We start from the raw sequence: 18,571 nt of genomic DNA, 5'->3' as shown, positions 1-18,571 counted from the left end.
TGGGCGCTCGGATCGGTGGATCGCTGTGGGGACAGCATTGGCGTATCTGGGCGCTCCCCCGTCCCGCCCCCCCCGCCTGGGCCGCCCCCCGCTCTCCCCGCCCAGGACGGCTCCCGGGGGGATGCGGGGGATCAGCGGCGCCGGCCGGTCCCTCCCTCTCCATGCCATCTCCTCCCTCCTCGCTCCGTGTCCCTCCCCGTCCCCTCCCATTCCCTGGCGGTGCCTCCCGCCGGGCCCGTCCCGCCGCTGTCCCCGCGGGCTCAGGCCGGGCCATGGCGGAGCCCCCGCAGTCCGCGGGCCCGGCGCTGCCGCTGCGGGCGCGGCTCAGCTTCGCGTGCGGGCACTTCCTGAACGACGCGTGCTCGGCGCTCTGGTTCACCTACCTGCTGCCCTTCCTGCACGCCGTGCTCGGCTACGGGCACGCCGCGGCCGGAGGGCTGCTGCTGGCGGGCCAGGCGGCCGACGGGCTCTGCACGCCCCTGCTCGGCTTCGAGGCCGACCGGGCCCACGGCTGCGGCCGCTGCGGGCGCAGGAAGGGCTGGCACCTGGCCGGTGGGTGCGGGGACCGGAGGGACCGGAGACACCTGGGCGGGGGGTGCGGCGACCGGGAGCTCTGATGGGGGGAGCTGGGGGGAGAGGGCTGACCCCGGGAGAGCCTTTCTGGGGTGTCCTGAGTGCGCGACATCCACGGGGGGACTTTAATGGGATGCCGTAAGCAGAGAGGGATGGATGACCCCGCGGAGCTTTCCGTGTCTAGGTGTTGCAGAACAACCAGCAGAGCATTTCTGGGATGCTCTAAGTGAAGAGGGGTGGCCCCGAGGGACCCTACTTTGTTGTTCTTGTTGAACCTTGGTTCCACACAGAGGAACCTTGGCGTGGCCCAAGGGTACCTATCCAAGGTGTCTCCGGTGAAAATGGGTTGCCCAGAGTAGCTTTTCTGCAGTGGCCCAGATGGAAATGAGTGGCCATGGGGAGCCTTTCTGGAGTGCCTTGAACACACTGCTGGGGTGCCAAAGATAAGAGATGGGTAACCCCGAGGGGCTTTGCTTAGGGGAGGGGAGAAGTATGGCTGTGAGGGAGAGAGAACCTTCTGGGTGCTCTGGGCTGAGGGTCACCTGGAGAAGCCTTTCTGGGGTGCTCTAAGTGGAGAGGATGGCTCTAGGGGGGCCTTTCTGGGGTGTCCTGAGGGAGTGACCGAGGGTGCCTATCCAAGGTGACATGTGAGAACGGGTGACCCTGGGAGAGCTTTTCTGGGATGCCGGGGGTGGGAGACCCTCCTGGGGTGCCTGGAAAGGAGAAGGATGGCTCCAAGGAGCCTTTCTGAGGTGCCCTGAGTGGGGCAACCCAGGAGAACCTTTCTAGGATGCTCAGGGTGGGGGGCAGTGGGGGATGCTGGGTGGGGGGGTTGGCCCCAAGCAGCTCTGCTGGGGGGCCACGGGTGGGGGACACTCTGCTGGGGGACCCTGTGGGGACATGGAGGAGCCTCTCTGGAGTACAGGATCAGCCCCAAGATACCTTTCTGGAGTGCCCTGGAAGAGGGGGAGCAAGCCCAAGGGTGCCTTTCTGGGTTGGGGGATCAGCCTTGGGTGTTCCCTGGAGTGGGGAAGAACTGGGGTGCCTTGTGGCATGGAGGTCTCCCTGAAGATGCGGGAGCCTTTGTGGGGAGGGGGACGGTCATGTGGCAGTGAGGTGGGGACAGGGTCCCCCCAGCTGGACAGGGCCAGCCCCAGGGGTGAGCAGAACTGTGTGCCCTGGGGTGGAAGGGAGCATCTCCTCCATGGAAGGGAGGGCTGCCCTGTGGAAGGTGAAGGGGCTCTGGTGTGTTGGCAATGCCCTGGGTGACAAGAGATGGGACTGGGGTGCCATGTGAGGAGGGGATAGCCTGGGAGATACCTTTCTGGAATACCCTGCAGCAGCGAGGTGGGGACAGAGCTGCTCCATGTGTAGAGGACAGTGGAATGCTGAGCTTGGATGGGGACGGGGCACCGTGGCATCCCTGTCCGACCCCGGGGAGCTCCCCAGGCTTTGTGTGTGTGGGTGGCAGCAAGCAGGGGTGAGAGCCACGTGCTCAGACCTCGGAGCTGCAGCAAAACCAAGACCATCAGTAAAATTTGGGCTTTCCCAAAAGGCCAGGTGCTTCCTGAGCAGCTCTCAGTGTCCCAGGGTGGGCCCTGTGGCGTGGGGCCCTCAGCTGTGCACCCTGGGGGCCAGCAGTGGGCTACAGCCATGGGATGAACAGGAGGCTCTGGCTCACAGGAATTATTGACAGGTTTGTCTTGCATTCTGCTCTGGGTCAAAAAATGCAACGGAGTTGCTTATGGGGACACATCTGCCGAGGTGCCTCTCTGAGGGGCCACTGTGGTGAAGAGATGGGTCCTTGGTCCTTCTCTGAGGGGACAGTGTGATGTGGAGAGCAGTGTGGGTAGGAGAGGGATCTATGGTCCCTCTCTGAGGGGACAGCATGGCCTGAAGAGGGTTCCTTGGTGCTGTGGCTGGTGCAGGGGCCGGCACATCCTGCTTAGCTGGCACTGGGGTCGCGGCAGTTGGTGGAAGAAATGGCCGCTGATAACAACTCTCGGTAACGACCTGCCTCGCCCAGGGCAGACCCGCGGGCAGGGAGGACGGTTGGTTGCAGTGTGGGTCCTCTTATCTTGATCCCAAATTTATCTCGACCAATGCTTTGTGCAACCCAACGGCAGCCTGATAAGGCGTCTGACCTCGCCGGAGCTTGGCTTGGTGAGTCAGGGAGAGTGCTGGAGGGACAGCTTCACCTATGCCCCAGCGTCAGCGCCCTGGATTCAGGGAAGTGGCCGGAGCTGTTTCCTCCCGCTGCTCCAGCCGGGTGCTGCCCGGCGACCGCGGAGGGGAAATGCGAACTCGGGCCCTGCAGGGAGCAGAGCACAGCCCGGGGCAGGCTGGAGCACGGACGCAGGCTGTTTTCCATGCTGCAGCGTGGGTTATTCCCCAGGCGGGGGCTTCCCCGGCGCCCACTCTGGCTGACCACAGAGTGACCAGCGGTGGTGGCAAACCCACCGGATCCGGCTGTGCCGGGGCCACTCGGTTCCTTCGATCACGCTGCAGCCAGGGGTGCTGTGTGGGAGCGGGGTGTCTCGTCCGGTGGCAAACCCGTGCTCAGATCAGAGGAAACCTTGTGAAACCGCAGCCCCGGGGCGGGGGAGACACCACGAGTTGCTATCGTGGCATCTTCCCACCGCGGCCGCGGCCTCGGCTGTTCCCACAGGCGCTCGGGGTGTCCCTGCCTTCTCGCCAGCTCTTTTCTGCTCCGGCTTCCTGACGCGGTGGGGAGAAAGGGTGAGCGTCTCTTTGCTGCCTGCCTCAGCCTGTCCGGCAGCGCTGTCCCAAAATCCCTGCCCCAGGCGCCTGTGCGCGCAGCCCGGCGTTCGCGTGATCTGCCCCGCGAGGCCCGAGATGAGAAGCCGGGCCTTTGCCTGCCCAGGGCAGGCGTGGCAGAATGGTCTTGGGTGGGCTCCCATGGCCCCGCTTGGGAGAGCAGGGGGTCCCCAGGACCCCTCTGACTCAGTGCAGCCACTCGTGGGCACTTGGGGTACATGGCTGTTGGAGTGCAGCCCTGTGCCAGATGGGCACAGCTCCATGAGGTGGCCAGTGGGGTGACCCTGGTGGTGGACACTGCCTGACCCAGGGGGCCATGAGCAGGAGGTGACACTCCTGTGGTTGTGCAGGTGGCGATGGCTCATGGGTGGGCACAGGAGCAGCCCTGGAGGCTGCAGCAGCCAGGTCCCACAGCTCCTGCCCCAGCACTCCCCCGGCAGCCCTCACAGCCGAACAGGGTTGCAGAACCTGACCCTGTGGGGCCTGGGACCCTCACCCCTCATCTAGGCCCAGTTAAAACCCAGGGAACAGAGAGGATCTGGGCTGGTTGGAGCCTTCATGGACCTTCCCATGCCTGTGGCTTGTCTGGGGCACAGGCACCACATGTGTCTGAGTCCCCTGTCCTTCAGAGGTCCTGGAGCACCAAAGCTGAGCAGTGTGAGTCAGTGTGGGCATCCAGCACCCTTGGTGTGATGGAGGGGGCTGGGCTGGGATTGTCACTGCTACCCTTGGCTTTCCCCTTGGCTTTGCCCTGGCCTGCATGGCTGTGCTGTGTAGGAGCAAGGAGGAGGAGGAGAAGGAGGAAATGCCCTTCATGAGTGGGAGGAAGAGGAATCACTCATGAGGAAGAGAGGTTCTTGCACAGTAGAGAGGGTACCTTGGGAACCGGGCAAAGCAGGCTTCCCTCAGCTGTGGGAACAGCTCTTCATCAGCACACGGTGAAGCTGGGGACATGTAGGACAGTACAGGGGGACATGAGGGACAGGGCACCAGGCTCTGTGTCGGGGCCTGGGGGTCTGTGGAGCCGCTTGGCAGACTCTGTAACTTTGGGAAGGGAGAGGGAGAGGCCAGGCTGGCCTGTGTGCCCCATGCAGTGTCCCCAGGCTGTGTCCCTGTTCTGTACAGCAGAGGGAGGAGCCTGGCTCTGGTGTCCCTGACTCAGTGGGCCCTTCCTGGAGCCCCCGTGGCTCTGTGTCACTCTGTCACGCTGTGGGTGATGTCTGAGCATGGTGGAAGCATGGCTTTCTCTGCCAGCCCCACTGCCAGCCCCATGGGAGAGGGATGTGGAGACAGACAAGGTGCCAGTGCCCCTGGGACAGCCAGAGCCCTCCCAGTCTAGAGGTGCCATATCACCACGGGCAGGCAACAGGGAGGGGTTATCTGACTGGATATCTGCACCTGGGGACAGCGAGAACCTCCTGCTGCCTGTGGGTGTGACACTGAGGGTCTGTCATGGTGTCTTGAGGGGACCTTGACTGGGGGTGTCTGTCTGTGCTGGGTGCCAGAGGGAGGGACATTCCCTGTGCAGGACAGGCTGAGGAGGTGTGTGGAGCTCCACATGTCCCATCTGGCTGGGGAAGGAGCCCACCTCCCTCCCCAGCTACGGGGTAGATCCTGTCCTGGAGAGGGCTGTGTGTGTCACATCGGAGTCCCAGCCAGGTGTGCAGCCTCTCACTGCTCCACTCTCTCCGCAGGCACCACCTGTGTCCTTGTGTCCTTTCCCTTTGTCTTCAGCCCCTGCCTGGCCTGCAGGGAGAGCACTCCACAGTGGGCAGCCTTCATCTACTACCTCCCCTTCATTGTCATCTTCCAGTTTGGCTGGGCAGCCACACAGGTGTCCCACCTGGCCCTCATCCCCGAGCTGGTGAGCAGTGACCATGGGAAGGTGGAGCTTACGGCCTTCAGGTGAGCACAGCCACACCTGGAGGTCACCTGGGCCTGGGGGAGCTGCTCTGTGTGCCATCACTGTGTGACAGGAGATCCCTGGGTGCTGTGGCACACCAGACACCCCAGCATGGCAGGACAAGGACTGGGCCATGTGGGTGTGCTGTGGGATGTGCCAAAGGACTCTGGTCCTGGGTTGGTAGCCCAAAGCTACTTGCCAGGGGTGTCAGTGACACAACCCATGGGACACTTCCCTGAGCTGGGGACACTTCTCCTTTGGGAATGGATGGTGGCATTTAGGGGAGGGACTGCCTCCCAGATGCCCTCAAGAAGAGCTGGACATGGCTCTGGGTACTGTTCTGGAGGTAAGATGTCTCCAGGGCCAGGTGGGCAGTGCACTTGGCTCATCCCTGTCAGGACCAGGATGTGGGATGGGATGTTTATTCCGTGGAGCAGGGTGAGCAGAGAGGATGTGGGGTAACTGGGGGTCCAAGTGGTCCCACTCTGAGGGTACTGGGTCAGGCAGCTGCTGGCATCCTTGAAGCAGAGGTGAGCTGTGCCTGGAGGGGGAACAGACTGACCTGAAGGGATCTTGGTTTCCGCCCAGTCATGTCCCGAGGCTTGGACTGGGCACACTGGGAGTTGCAGCCGTAAGGCTGAGGCCTGGCCAGGTGCCTTGTGCCCTCAGAGGTGTCACCTCAGCCATGACACTGGGGTGCAGAGGCTGTAGCACATCTGGCTTGGAGGGCAGTCTTGGGCAGAGGTGTCCTGCTGTGCTGTCCCCATACTTGTCCCTCTGCATTGCCCCAAGGTTTCCTTCTGCTCAGGTATGCCTTCACTGTCATGGCAAACATCACCGTGTATGGCCTGACCTGGCTCCTGCTGAACTTCCAGACAGACCAGCCTGACCACATGGAGCACCTGGGCCCACAGGACATCCCTGTGTTTCGGGTGAGTGGCAAGGCACAGTCCCTGGGGTTCCTTCTTCCCATGGCTCAGCTGGGGAGGTACTGGAGGGAGTCAGGGGGCAGTGCCCTAAAACCTCACCAACTGGGCCAGAGCCACACTGAGCCCTCCGTGGGGTTTGGGCACCCCTCCTTACCCACCAGACTGCTGAGGGGCTGATGGTGGGCTGCCCCCACTGCTGTGCTCTCCCCCACTGCCTCACCAGAACTTGGCCCTCATCGTGGTGGGGCTGGGGGCCGTCTTCACCCTTATCTTCCACCTGGGCACCAAGGAGAAAACGAACCTACTGGGGGTGCTGCCCGAGCCAGAGGAGAGCACCCTGCTGTTGCACAAGGAGCCCCCGGGCCCCCCACGCCCGCTGCTGCTCTGGAAGGACTGGCTGCTGGAGCCCTCCTTCTACCAGGTATGGCTGGGTAGGACTCCCCTGGCCTGGGCTGGCTGCCAGTGGGGCTTGCCCAGGTGCGGGTGGGGATGGAGAGAGGAGCTGTTCTGGGCACCCAGCCACCCCCTTCCAGCTGGGCAGCTGTGCTTTGACAGCTGGGCAGGGCAGGTCCATCCCACAGGCTGAGCTGTGATGCCCTGGCCCTGTCCCCTCCCAGGTTGCAGTGCTCTACATGGCCACCCGCCTCATCGTCAACCTGTCCCAGACCTACATCGCCATGTACCTGACCAACTCGCTGCTGCTCTCCAAGGTGGGTGCAGGGCAGGTCCAGGGCCATGTGGGAAGGTGTCCTGATGTGGCCTGGGACTCATCTCCCTGTCCTTGTCCCTTGCAGAATTACATTGCCACAATTCCCCTAGTGATGTACGTCAGTGGGTTCCTCTCCTCATTCCTCATGAAGCCTGTGAACAAGTGGATTGGTCGGAATGTGAGTCCAGGGTGCTGGAGAGGCTGGAGTTTGACCCCAGGATAGGACCAGGGGCCAAATCCTGGCTGTGAGCAAAGCTCCTGGCACACCTGAGCTGGAGAGCAGGGACCCCTCATGGACCTTCTGCCAGCAACTACCCACTGCAGCATGGGTCCTGCTGGGACTGGGAGTAGTGGGCAGGGATGGGGATCTGTGTCTTACTGGGACTGGGGGTGGTGGGCAGGGATGGTGGCAGGGGCCTGTCTTGTACATCCCTCAGGATGGGGAAGGCAATGCTGGCCCAGAGTTGCCATGTCCATGCAGGCCTGACTGGGCTGCAGAGCCCTGTGGTGCCCATCAGGGGCAGAGGGGAGGTCTGGTTACACTGGCCAGGGTGGGCACACCGTCTGCAATGCCAGCAGGAGGAACCTGTTCCCCCAGTGTGTCCCCTCGGTGCTGTTGGGTGCCAGTGGAGTGTCCCTCTCCCTCACAGACATATTCCCACAACTCTGCCTGGGGCTCAACCTTTGGGCTGCAGAACAGCCTGGAGCACAGCAAGGACCTGCTTTTGGGGTCTCCTTGTTTAAATACAGCTGGGACAGAGCCAGGGCTGTCCCTCATGGGTCCTGGGCAATGATGGCCTCATGCTTTCCCTGCTTTCTCCTCCCTCACCAAGTGCCAGCTGATGTCTGAACTCTCCCTTCTCCCTCTGCCTGTCCCCATCACAGCTGACTTACTTTGTGGGCATCCTGGTGGTCCTGGCCTTTGCCTCCTGGGTGGCCCTGGCCAGGCCAATAGGAGATGAGATCTACGGGCTGGCAGTGCTGCTCGGGGCCGGCTCAGCCACCATCCTGGTCACCTCACTGTCTATGACTGCAGATCTCATCGGCACCAACACGGTATGGCTGCTGCTCCTGCTGGGATGGAGGGGGGAGGTCACAGCAGGCACAGCACCAACAGTCTGGAGTGGGCACTGGTCAGGGTCAGGGGATGGAGACACTGGGAGGGGGCTCTGCTGGGCCCCCGTATGCTGTGCCCCGTGAGTGCTGTACCCCGTGCTCTGCTGCTCTGTTGCAGTGAGGGCTCTGCCCATGAGAGGGCACACAGGGCTGCATGCCCAGTGCCGCACAGCACGGTTCCCTCTCCTCCCGCAGCACAGCAGCGCGTTTGTCTACGGTGCCATGAGCTTCACGGACAAGATGGCCAATGGCCTGGCTGTGATGGTGATCCAGAACTTGCACCCCTGCCCGTAAGTGTCTCTGCAGAGCTGGGACCCCCATTGCCCGGGGGCCATGAGGAAACATTCCAGGGTTGGAGCAAGAGACATGGGAGGGAACCAGCTTGGGTTTGTAGAATCCCAGAATGGTTTGGGTTAGAAGGAACCTTAAAGCTCATCTCCTTCCACCCCCTGCCATGGGCAGGGACACCTTCCACTACATCAGGTTGCTCCAAGCCCTGTCCAACCTGAACTGGAACACTTCCAGGAATCCAGGGGCAGCCACAGCTGCTCTGGGCACCCTGTGCCAGGACCTCCTCACCCTCAAAGGGATGAATCCCTTCCCAATATCCCATCTAACCCTGCCCTGTGGTAGTGAGAAGCCATTCCCCCTTGTCCTTTCCCCCCATCCCTTGTCGCAAGTACCTCTCTAGCTCTCCTGGAGCTCATTTAGGCACTGAAAGGCGCTCTGAGGGCTCCCTGGAGCCTTCTCCTGACCAGCTCTGATTTGTCTTAAACCCTTCTTCACCTTCTCTCCTGGCCTTGGAGGGCTCAAGCCATACTCTGGGGATATCCTTGCTCTTGGCCTTTCCCTTGCACCTCAGTGCAAACCTGTCCTGACTCTGATGTGAGGACATGGGACCATTGCCCGTAGCCTGGGACCCCAGTCCCAGCCTCCAACCACATTCCTGCCTGTCCTCACAGGACCGAGCTGTGCTGCCCTGCCTGTGTTGACTTCTACCGCTGGGTGATGGTGCTGGTCACTGGTGGCATCGCTGTCGCCGCTGTCACCACCCTCTGCTCCATCATGGTGTGGCCCATCCGGATCCGCTGCCGTGAGTAGGGCTGGGGGCTTGGGGGCAGTGCAGTGTGGGGCTGAGGGCACTGGGAGTCCTGTGGTCAGTGCCAGCCTGGGCTAAATCCACAGTGTCTTTGCAGAGGGCCCCAGTGGGGCAGTGGTGGGAGCACTGTTGTTACTGGGCTGGCTTGTGGCCGTGCTTGCAGGGCAGCCCCTCATAGTAGTACACAGGGCAGGGCCATTGTCTCACTTCCCTGCTGCCCCCAGAGAGGGACTGTGTTTGCTTGCTGGGCCCTTCTGGGGGGCAGCACCCCCCTGGCTCGGTTATGGCCATGCTGGCCCTGGGGCTCCAAGGAGTGTCAGGGTGTGGCAGCAAATGTGGAGGATGGTGAGGTGCCCTTTGCCAGGCTGGGGAGCCAACACTGCTGCTTAGTGCCTGTTCTGCCTCTCGGGGTGCCAGGGCCTCGCTGTGGGGTGGGGGAACAGGACAGACCCCATGTGCTGCTTGGGGCCCTGCTGAGTCAGACCCGTGGTGCTAGCAGAAGAGTGCAGGAGGGCCAGGCCAGCATGTGAGGGTCACCAACACGCTACCATCTCTCCTGACCTGTCCCTTCCTCCTCTTCCTCCAGGTGCTGTTGGCTTGCAGGGGCTGAGCAGCGCAAGGACCCCTGAAAGTGGCACTGGGAGCACTGAGGGGGAGAGCCAGAGCACCGTCAACTGAATGGGGCTGTGTCCTTGGCCACCGTGTCTTCAGGGCTGTGTCCTGGCCACCACGTCCTGGGCCACCATGGTGCCGCACTCTGAGTCTGGAGGGTCCTCTGCACTGGGGGCTACTGGGCTCTGGGGAGGGGGTGATCCCACCCCATCTCCTTGCACTGGACTTGTACTCCCACCCTGACCTCATGTCCCCATCCTGGACTCTGGTGTCCCATGAAGGCTGTCGCCAGTACGGTGTCACCGGTGCAGGGTCACTTGTCACCTCTCACCTGCACAATGAACACTAGAAGGGCCTAGGCCAGGCCGGGGCGGCCCCAGAAGAGGGGAGCGCTCGGCCCGAGATTTTAACCTGCTTTTGTAAGGTCAATATATACAAATGGCACTTTATAAAGGAGGAAAAAAAGGCGAGAAAAAAAACAACCGCAGCGCTAATGGCCTTGGGATGGGGGCAGGGGCTGCGGGACCCACAACAGGGCTTGGAGCGGGTTTGGGGAGGCTCGAGGGTGCCCCGCGCTGCTCCCGCCCAGACCGGGCAGAGGGGCGGCCTGAACGCCGAGGGTGGGGAAGGTAGGGACGGCCCCTCAGCGGCCATGGCGGCCCCGCGCGGACCAGAGGGCGTGCAGCGACGGGGACAAGGGATTGGTCCGTGCACGGGACTCCGCCCCGGAGACGGGACAGCCAATGGCGGCGGCCCGTGCTGGGAGGGGGCGGGGACTGAGGAGGGAGGGTGTGTGTGTGTGTGTGACAGTGTGATACTGTGTGTGTGACAGTGTGATACTGTGTGTGTGTGTGTGTGTGTGTGTGTGTGTGTGAGACACTGTGTGTGTGTGACACTGTGTGTGTGACAGTGTGATACTGTGTGTGTGTGTGTGTGTGTGAGACACTGTGTGTGTGTGACACTGTGTGTGTGACAGTGTGATACTGTGTGTGTGACAGTGTGATACTGTGTGTGTGTGTGTGTGTGTGTGTGTGTGAGTGTGTGTGTGTGACACTGTGTGTGTGACAGTGGGATACTGTGTGTGTGTGTGTGAGAGACACTGTGTGTGTGTGACACTGTGTGTGTGACAGTGTGATACTGTGTGTGTGTGTGTGTGTGTGTGTGTGTGTGTGTGTGTGTGTGTGTGTGTGTGTGTGTGTGAGACACTGTGTGTGTGTGACACTGTGTGTGTGACAGTGTGATACTGTGTGTGTGTGTGTGTGTGTGTGTGTGTGTGTGACAGTGTGACACTGTGTGTGACACTGTGTGTGTGACAGTGTGATACTGTGTGTGTGTGTGTGACACTGTGTGTGAGTGTGTGAGAGTGTGATACTCTGTGTGTGTGTGTGTGTGTGTGTGACACTGTGTGTGTGTGACACTGTGTGTGAGTGTGTGACAGTGTGATACTCTGTGTCTGTGTGTGCGTGTGACACTGTGTGTGCGTGTGACACTGTGTGTATGTGACACTGTGTGTGAGTGTGTGAGAGTGTGATACTGTGTGTTTGTGTGTGCATGTGACATTGTGTGTGACACTGTGTGTGAGTGTGTGAATGTGATACTGTGTGTGTGTGTGCGTGTCACACTGTGTGTGTGTGACAGTGTGACACTGTGTGTGTGACTGTGTTTGAGTGTGTGACAGTGTGACACTGTGGGTGAGTGTGTGACAGTGTGACACTGTGTGTGAGTGTGTGACAGTGTGATACTGTGTGTGTGTGTGTGCATGTGACACTGTGTGTGTGACACTGTGTGTGAGTGTGTGACAGTGTGATACTGTGCGTGTGTGTGTGCGTGACAGTGTGACACTGTGTGTGTGTGACAGTGTGACACTCTGTGTGTGTGTGTGACTGTGTGTTTGCGTGTGTGACAGTGTGACACTGTGTGTGTGTGTCACTGTGTGTGAGTGTGTGAGAGTGTGATACTCTGTGTGTGTGTGTGTGTGCGTGTGACACTGTGTGTGTGTGTGACACTGTGTGTGAGTGTGTGACAGTGTGATACTGTGTGTGTGTGCGTGTGACAGTGTGTGTGTGTGTGACACTGTGTGTGTGTGACACTGTGTGTGTGACACTGTGTGAGTGTGTGACAGTGTGATACTGTGTGTGTGTGTGCGTGACAGTGTGACACTGTGTGTGTGACACTGTGTGTGAGTGTGTGAGAGTGTGATACTGTGTGTGTGTGTGTGCGTGTGACACTGTGTGTGACACTGTGTGTCAGTGTGTGAGAGTGTGATACTGTGTGTGTGTGTGCGTGTGACACTGTGTGTGTGACACTGTGTGTGAGTGTGTGACAGTGTGATACTGTGTGTGTGCGTGACACTCTGTGTGTGCGTGTGACAGTGTAACACTGTGTGTGTGCGTGTGTGTGCGCGTGACAGTGTGACTGTGTGTGTGTGTGACACTGTGTGTGTGTGACAGTGTGATACTGTGTGTGTGTGATACTGTGTGCGTGTGACAGTGTAACACTGTGTGTGTGTGACACTGTGTGTGACAGTGTGATACTGTGTGTGTGTGACACTGTGTGCGTGTGACACTGTGACACTCTGTGTGTGTGTGACAGTGTGACACTGTGTGTGTGTGCGACACTGTGTGTGAGTGTGTGAGAGTGTGATACTCTGTGTGTGTGCGTGTGTGTGTGTGCGTGTGACAGTGTGACACTGTGTGTGTGTGTGTGACACTGTGTGTGCGCGTGTGACAGTGTGACACTGTGTGTGTGTGTGTGACAGTGTGATACTGTGTGTGTGTGTGTGCATGTGACAGTGTGACACTGTGTGTGTGACAGTGTGATACTGTGTGTGTGCGTGTGACAGTGTGACTCTGTGTGTGTGTGACAGTGTGATACTGTGTGTGTGTGTGCGTGTGACAGTGTGACACTGTGCGTGTGTGTGACAGTGTGATACTATGTGTGTGTGCGTGTGACAGTGTGACACTGTGTGTGTGTGCGTGTGTGTGTGTGCGTGTGACAGTGTGACACTGTGTGTGTGTGACAGTGTGACACTGTGTGTGTATGTGACTGTGTGTTTGAGTGTGTGACAGTGTGATACTGTGTGTTTGAGTGTGTGACAGTGTGACACTCTGTGTGTGTTTTTGTGTGTGGGACAGTGCGACTGTGTGTGTGTCAGTGTGTGACAGTGTGACACTGTGTGTGTGTGTTTGACCTCACGTGTGTGCTCTGTGTGTGTGCCCTGCGTGTCCCTGTGTGTGTGAACACGCGTGTGTCCATAGCTGACACGTGAAGCTCTGTGTGTGTGTGTGTGTGGCCTCCACGTGTGCAGGGCCGTGCTGTGTGCACACCAGGTGTGTGCGGGAAGGTGCCGGCGTTATTCCATAACCCCTGGGAAGGTTTGGGCTGGGAGGGACCTCATAGCCCATCCAGTGCCACCCCTGCCATGGCAGGGACACCTCCCACTGTCCCAGGCTGCTCCAGTGTCCAGCCTGACCTTGGGCACTGCCAGGGATCCAGGGGCAGCCCCAGCTGCTCTGGGCACCCTGTGCCAGGGCCTGCCCACCCTCCCAGGGAATAATTCCTGCCCAAGATCCCATCCAGCCCTGCCCTCTGGCAGTGGGAGCCATTCCCTGGGGGAATGGCTTTGTCCCCAGTCCCCTGAGGCCTTGTCCCCAGTCCCTCTCCAGCTCTCCTGGAGCCCCTTCAGGCCCTGCCAGGGGCTCTGAGCTCTCCCTGGATCCTTCTCTTGTCCAGGTGAACACCCCCAGCTCTCCCAGCCTGGCTCCATGGCAGGGGCTCTCCCAGCCCCCCGTCCGTGCCCAGTTCCTGCACACTCAGCTCCGTGTGTCCCCCCGGCTGGGCTGGCACAGAGCCCCTGCCGTGGGGGCTGCTGCGGGGTCGTGTGTGCACACAGGACACGTGTACGGGGTGAGGGGGCTGCAGGGGCTGGGGGTGTGACAGGGTGTGGCCACGGGCAGGGACGGTGCCCGGTGTGGGGAAATGCAACGGGATCCAGGCGGGTGGGGCGGGAGCCCGGCCGTGCGGAATGCAGCCCCCTCGGGCCGCGCCGTGTCCCCCCTCGGGCCGGCCCTGCTTTATGGCGTTTCCCCGCCGCGGGAAGGGCCTTATCAGCCCCGGTCCAGAGAGCAGGGGCCGAGCCGGGCCGGCTCCGTGGCCTTCGCCCCTGCCCAGGGCCCGCGGCGGGGGCGCGGTCCCGGCTCTGCCTAGTGCCCCCCGCCCGGCCGTGCCCCCTCCCCATCTCCCTCTGGGGGTGCCACGGCAGAGACCCCCGGGGCGAGGGGCGGCCGTGCCCCCAGCACTGCCCGGCGTTGGGGGCCAGGGCAGGAGGGAGGGGAGCGGGCAGCGGGCGGACGCTGCCGTGCGGTGTCCCGGCACTGCGGGGTGCCCATGGATTGCGGGGTGCCCACTGTGGAAAGCCCCAGGATGGCAGCGTGCCGCGGGACTGGGGTTGTGCCGCGCTCGTTCTCAGCACTGCTGGAAGTGGAGTGCGTTTGCAGGTGGTTTGGGGGCAGCTGGCTGGTCCCGCATTGCCCGGGGGCCGGGCTGGGGCTCACCCCGCGCAGCCCCGGGGGGTCTCGGGCTGGGGCTGCCCCGGCCGCTCCCCGCGAACCTGCCGCGGCCGCCCGGCCCCGCCCGCTGCCCTTCCTCGGGAGGAGGAGGAGGAAGAGGAGGAGGTGGCAGCGAAGCAGGAACGGCGCTGGAAGCAGTGGGAGAGGGACAGCTCCGACGGGGCGGGGGCCCCGGCTGTGCCCCTCAGCAGGTACCGCGCGGGGCCGGCCCGGGACGGGGTTCTGGGGCCGCGCGTGGGTCTGGGGCCGCAGCCGCCTTCCCGTCCCCTCTGCATCCGTCAGCCATCACCCAGCACCGGCTGTGACCCGCGCCGGCAGCCCCGGTGCGGGGATCACTTTCCCCGTCACCCCTTCCCAGTCATCCCAGCCCCCGCTGCCCACGGGGGTCGCAGCCAGCACAGGATACCATGGGACAGGCACAGGGGTCATGAGACCGGGTGAGCTCGTTGTCCCGATCCCGGCGTGGCCTGAGCCGTATCCCTGTGTTCTCCCTGGTGGAGTGACAGGTTGGTGAGACTGGGATCTGCCGTGCTGCAGGACTAGACCGTCCCCACAACCTGCCCCCTCTCCCTACTCATCCCTCATGCCGGGGAAGCTGAGGCGCAGCAGGCGGGAGGTGCTGGGGGAGAAGCAGTGGCGGAGCGTGGAGGAGAAGGGAAGTGCCCAGCTGGAGCAGCCCAAGCTCACCAGGTGGGTGCTGCCCCTCATGGGGTCACTTCCTGCACCCCAGCCCCACATCCCACCTGTGTCCCTCGAGTCACCCCCCCCTCCGATGCCTCCTTCCAGATCCAGGACTTATGAGTCCTCCTGCAAGGAGACAGAGCAAGTGGCCACGGGCAGGCAGGGACCCCCATCCCCCTCGGTGAGTCTTGGGGTACCGGAGCTGAGGAGCTTGACCCCGGCCCCAGCCCCATGGGCTCGGCGGGACGCTCTCTTGGGGCGGGGACCGAGGGAGGGCTCGTCCCGGTTCCGTGGCAGACGTAGTGATGGAGCAAGGGGCTGCAGGATGCCCGCGGTGCCAGGGCCAGTACCGACCCCCCGACCTCCCGCAGCTGAGCAAGCAGGACAGCGGCTACCGCCGGGCCTTCGGGGACCTCGCCGAGCAGGACGTGCTGCTGGGCTGCTTCTCATGTGCCTGGCAGAGAGAAATGCCCTACCACGGCCGCCTCTACGTGTCCTCCCGCCACATCTGCTTCCACTCCAACCTCCTGCTCAAGGACATCAAGGTGGGGCTGGAGCGGACGTGCGGCCGGCGGCGCAGGCAGGGGCACAGGTGGCAGCCGGGAACACGCTGACACAGCCTGTCCCCCCCGGCACAGGCCGTGGTCCCTGTCACCTCCATCTCAGCCCTCAAAAAGACCAACACGGCGCTGCTGGTGCCCAACGCAATCAGCATCCGCACGGCCAAGGGGGAGAAGGTGAGAGCGGGGGTAGCCTCACCTGGGGCTGTCTGGAGTTTCTCGGTACCCGCGGGCTCAGGGCCGTGACCGAGGGGGCAGCTCTGGCACAAATCCCCTTCTCGCTCCCCGACAGTTCCTCTTTGTGTCGCTGCGCCAGCGAGAGGCCACGTACCAGCTCCTGAGGTCGGTGTGCAAACACCTGCAGGTATGCGGGGACTGGATGGGCAGGGGGGCTCCATCCATCCATTTCAGGGCACCTCCTTTCAATCTCTCCTTGTCCAGGACAGCGGCCAGAGCCCTCGAGACTCAGTGAGCTCTGAGGAAACCCTTGGGAAGGTAATGCCAGGGAATGGAGGGTGGGAGGGTACAACAGGAGGAGGGGTGGTCCAAGCCTCCTGGATGGGGTGGGCTGGGTGCAGTGGTTGGGAGGATGGTGGTGGGGAGGAACACGAAAAGCCCCAACCCGAGACAGCGTAGACCCCGGGACACTCCCTTCTTGTGGGTGACGCAAGTCCCATCAGGTCCTGCCCATGTCCGCATGGCAGTGGGGCAGGTGCCTCGGGGACACACATCGTGACTGGGGCTTCTCCTCTTCCAGATCTCCAGCCAGTCAGCCCTGGAGCAGAGCACCCCGGAGCCCAACAGCCTCCCCGAATCCCTGGGTGAGTGGCGGCCCCGGTGCCCTCCCCGGCTGCTCACAGCCCTGCCCGTGTCCCTGCCTGCAGCCGTGCCCCACGGGCAGCTCTGGGCTCTGCTCCTCCCTACACACGCCTGGTCTGGGGGGGAACTGCGCGGCCCTCGCCCCCTCGACCAGCATCCCCACAGCTCCAGGGAGTGCAGGATCAGCACTTTGTGGCCCCGTGTGCCCCCAGGACACATAGACCCCTCCCTGGGGTATTCATCGAGTGTCTCCTGGTCACCTGCAGATGAGCCAAACCCGAGATCAAGGCAGGCAGAGGACAAGGATGGAGAGGTGGCCCTGCTGGTTCCCAGCAGCAGCAAATGGGTGCCCTCAGCAGAGAAACGTGGCTACTGGGGTGGGTCAGGGGGCTCGGGATGGGGGGATGATCCTGGGGGTTTACACCCCGGCAGAGCCGAGCATGGACTCTCAGTGCCACTAACACTGCCTTGTTCTGGCAGGGAGACCCCACACCGTGCTCTGGGCCTGGGCCACTGCACTTTGGCCGCAGATAAACCCCCAGCTGAGCTCTCTCAACATCATCATCATCATCTACCTGCTGCTGTGAGTTCCCTAGACCTGGTCCCAGTCCCGGTCCCGTCCCTACTGACACAGCCTCTCCAGGGTGGCCCTGGCAGGCTGGCGTTCCTGCAGTTCCGCTCAGACCCCCATCCAGGGCGAGCACACGGGGGCCTGACCGTGGAATTGCTCCTAACCCATGTGGCCACCCTGTGCTCCCTGGCTGACGTTGGCCTGTCCCCAGCATGGTGGCCTTGCTGTTGTCCTCGGGGTACATCGGCCTGCGCATCGCGGAGCTGGAGCAGCAGCTGTCCTTCGCGGGGGCTGGGCCACACCTCAACCTGTCACCACAGTGAATGGGGGACGTGGGGGGCTCTGTCCCCAGCAGAGACTCCTCCTCACTCTGCCTTCCCCAAGGTACAAGGAGAACATGAGGACACTGAGGACCATCACCAGAGCTCCAGCCGTGGGTCAGGGGGTTCAGGGGCTGCTCTGAGCCCTCCCTTGGCCTCTCGGCAGGGGGCTCTATCACCAAGTGCCTTCCAAATCCCCATGATGCATGGGAAGGCTTAGAGGCTCCATGTCTCCCTGTTTGCCCACCCTGAGCAGCAGCAGAAGAAACCCAGGAAGCTCCCAGCAGGGCAGAGAGCAGGGAAGGCAGGCTGGAGTCAGCAGCAACCCCAGCCAGCCCTCCCTGCCCAGAGGGAGCAGGCAGAGGGAGTCAAGCCCCAGGCAAGGCAGGGGCACAGAGAACAGAATATTCTATTAATAAAGATTAATAAAAAAATCTATGTTATATTAGTACTTATTATTTGCTGGGCCAGATGCCACAGGATGAGCATGAACTAGTCCCCCATGCACCCCCTGCTTCCCAGAACACAGCAGGACCCAGAGCTTTGACTCTGACTGGTGTGGGGAGGCAGCTCCAGATGTTGATGTCCCAGGGGTCTAGGGAGCAGCAGAAGACCCTGAGCACCCCGCCAGGGCACTGGCTGCTGGTGACAATGGGAGGCAGAGGGGAAGGGGGTGGTGGGGGGGCACCAGGGAGCCCCAGGGCCCTGCAGCTGGCCAGGCCCTGGGTCTTGCTCGGCTCCTTCCCTAGGACAGGGCTCAGCTGCCAGAGGAAGGTGTAGGGTCACAGGGGACAGTGGGTTCCCAAAGGTTCTGAGCATAAACTGGGGATGGGAGCAGAGCTGGGGGTCCCTCAGAACCTGCACCACACAAAACAATCCACCAGCCCAAAGCCTTGGAGCTTAATCCCTTTCTAGGCCAGTTAAGGGGCCCTGGCGCTTCCCCCAAGCATCAAGATGGGGAAACTGAGGCACAGACAGCTCTTTTCTCTGTGCCATTTCTGGGGCCATCCCTTCCTCAGACCCACAGCCCAGCTCCACTCTGGCGCAGCAGCAGTGGGAGATGTCAAGGTCAAGGATCCTCGCTCCCCACAGCACCCAGCCTGGGGGAGTCTTCCAGCAGCAGGCCTGGAACGAGGCAAAAGGCTCTGGGCACAGAGCTGTATTCCACTGGAGAGGTACCCAGGGAGGGGGTGCCCCCCCGTGAGGGTCCCATCTGCACCCTGGGGATAGCACGACGGAGGGGCTATGCACCCCCAGCCTCGCTGCAGCTACACCCTGGCAACTGCCCCATACCAAGGGGGGGCTGTGCCAGGTCAGGGACCCCTTCTCCTCC

General features: G+C 62.1%; 2 protein-coding genes across 4 annotated transcripts; both read left to right on the top strand.

The window, feature by feature from the left end:
- The first annotated feature begins 215 nt into the window (after positions 1 to 215).
- MFSD12 (major facilitator superfamily domain containing 12) lies at positions 216 to 10,201 on the top strand. Of its 3 annotated transcripts, none has more exons than XM_050986076.1 (10): positions 216 to 552; positions 5,046 to 5,256; positions 6,063 to 6,186; positions 6,473 to 6,604; positions 6,801 to 6,893; positions 6,978 to 7,070; positions 7,778 to 7,948; positions 8,204 to 8,298; positions 8,971 to 9,101; positions 9,694 to 10,201. In XM_050986076.1, exons 1-10 carry the CDS (start codon positions 273 to 275, stop codon positions 9,783 to 9,785), a joined length of 1,422 nt encoding a protein of 473 aa, XP_050842033.1. In that variant the 5' UTR covers positions 216 to 272; the 3' UTR covers positions 9,786 to 10,201. The 3 variants fall into 3 exon arrangements, with proteins under 3 accessions (XP_050842033.1, XP_030087774.2, XP_050842034.1); XM_030231914.2 differs by having other exon boundaries at positions 6,407 to 6,604; XM_050986077.1 differs by lacking the exon at positions 216 to 552 and adding an exon at positions 3,323 to 4,008 and having other exon boundaries at positions 6,407 to 6,604.
- A 4,182-nt stretch (positions 10,202 to 14,383) lies between these two features.
- Positions 14,384 to 17,676, top strand: LOC103821985 (GRAM domain-containing protein 2A-like). Its single transcript, XM_030232383.2, has 11 exons — positions 14,384 to 14,478; positions 14,825 to 14,977; positions 15,074 to 15,149; positions 15,340 to 15,513; positions 15,607 to 15,705; positions 15,821 to 15,892; positions 15,970 to 16,023; positions 16,286 to 16,349; positions 16,560 to 16,724; positions 16,828 to 16,930; positions 17,130 to 17,676. The coding sequence occupies exons 2-11, from the start codon at positions 14,871 to 14,873 to the stop codon at positions 17,239 to 17,241; spliced, it is 1,026 nt and encodes a 341-aa protein (XP_030088243.1). The 5' UTR covers positions 14,384 to 14,478; positions 14,825 to 14,870; the 3' UTR covers positions 17,242 to 17,676.
- The last annotated feature ends 895 nt before the right edge of the window (positions 17,677 to 18,571 follow it).

The sequence above is a fragment of the Serinus canaria genome, chromosome 28 (genome assembly GCF_022539315.1).
Source record: "Serinus canaria isolate serCan28SL12 chromosome 28, serCan2020, whole genome shotgun sequence".
NCBI lineage: Eukaryota > Metazoa > Chordata > Aves > Passeriformes > Fringillidae > Serinus > Serinus canaria.
The sequence above is the reverse complement of the archived record's forward strand: the minus strand, read 5'-3'. Positions and strand labels throughout refer to the sequence as shown.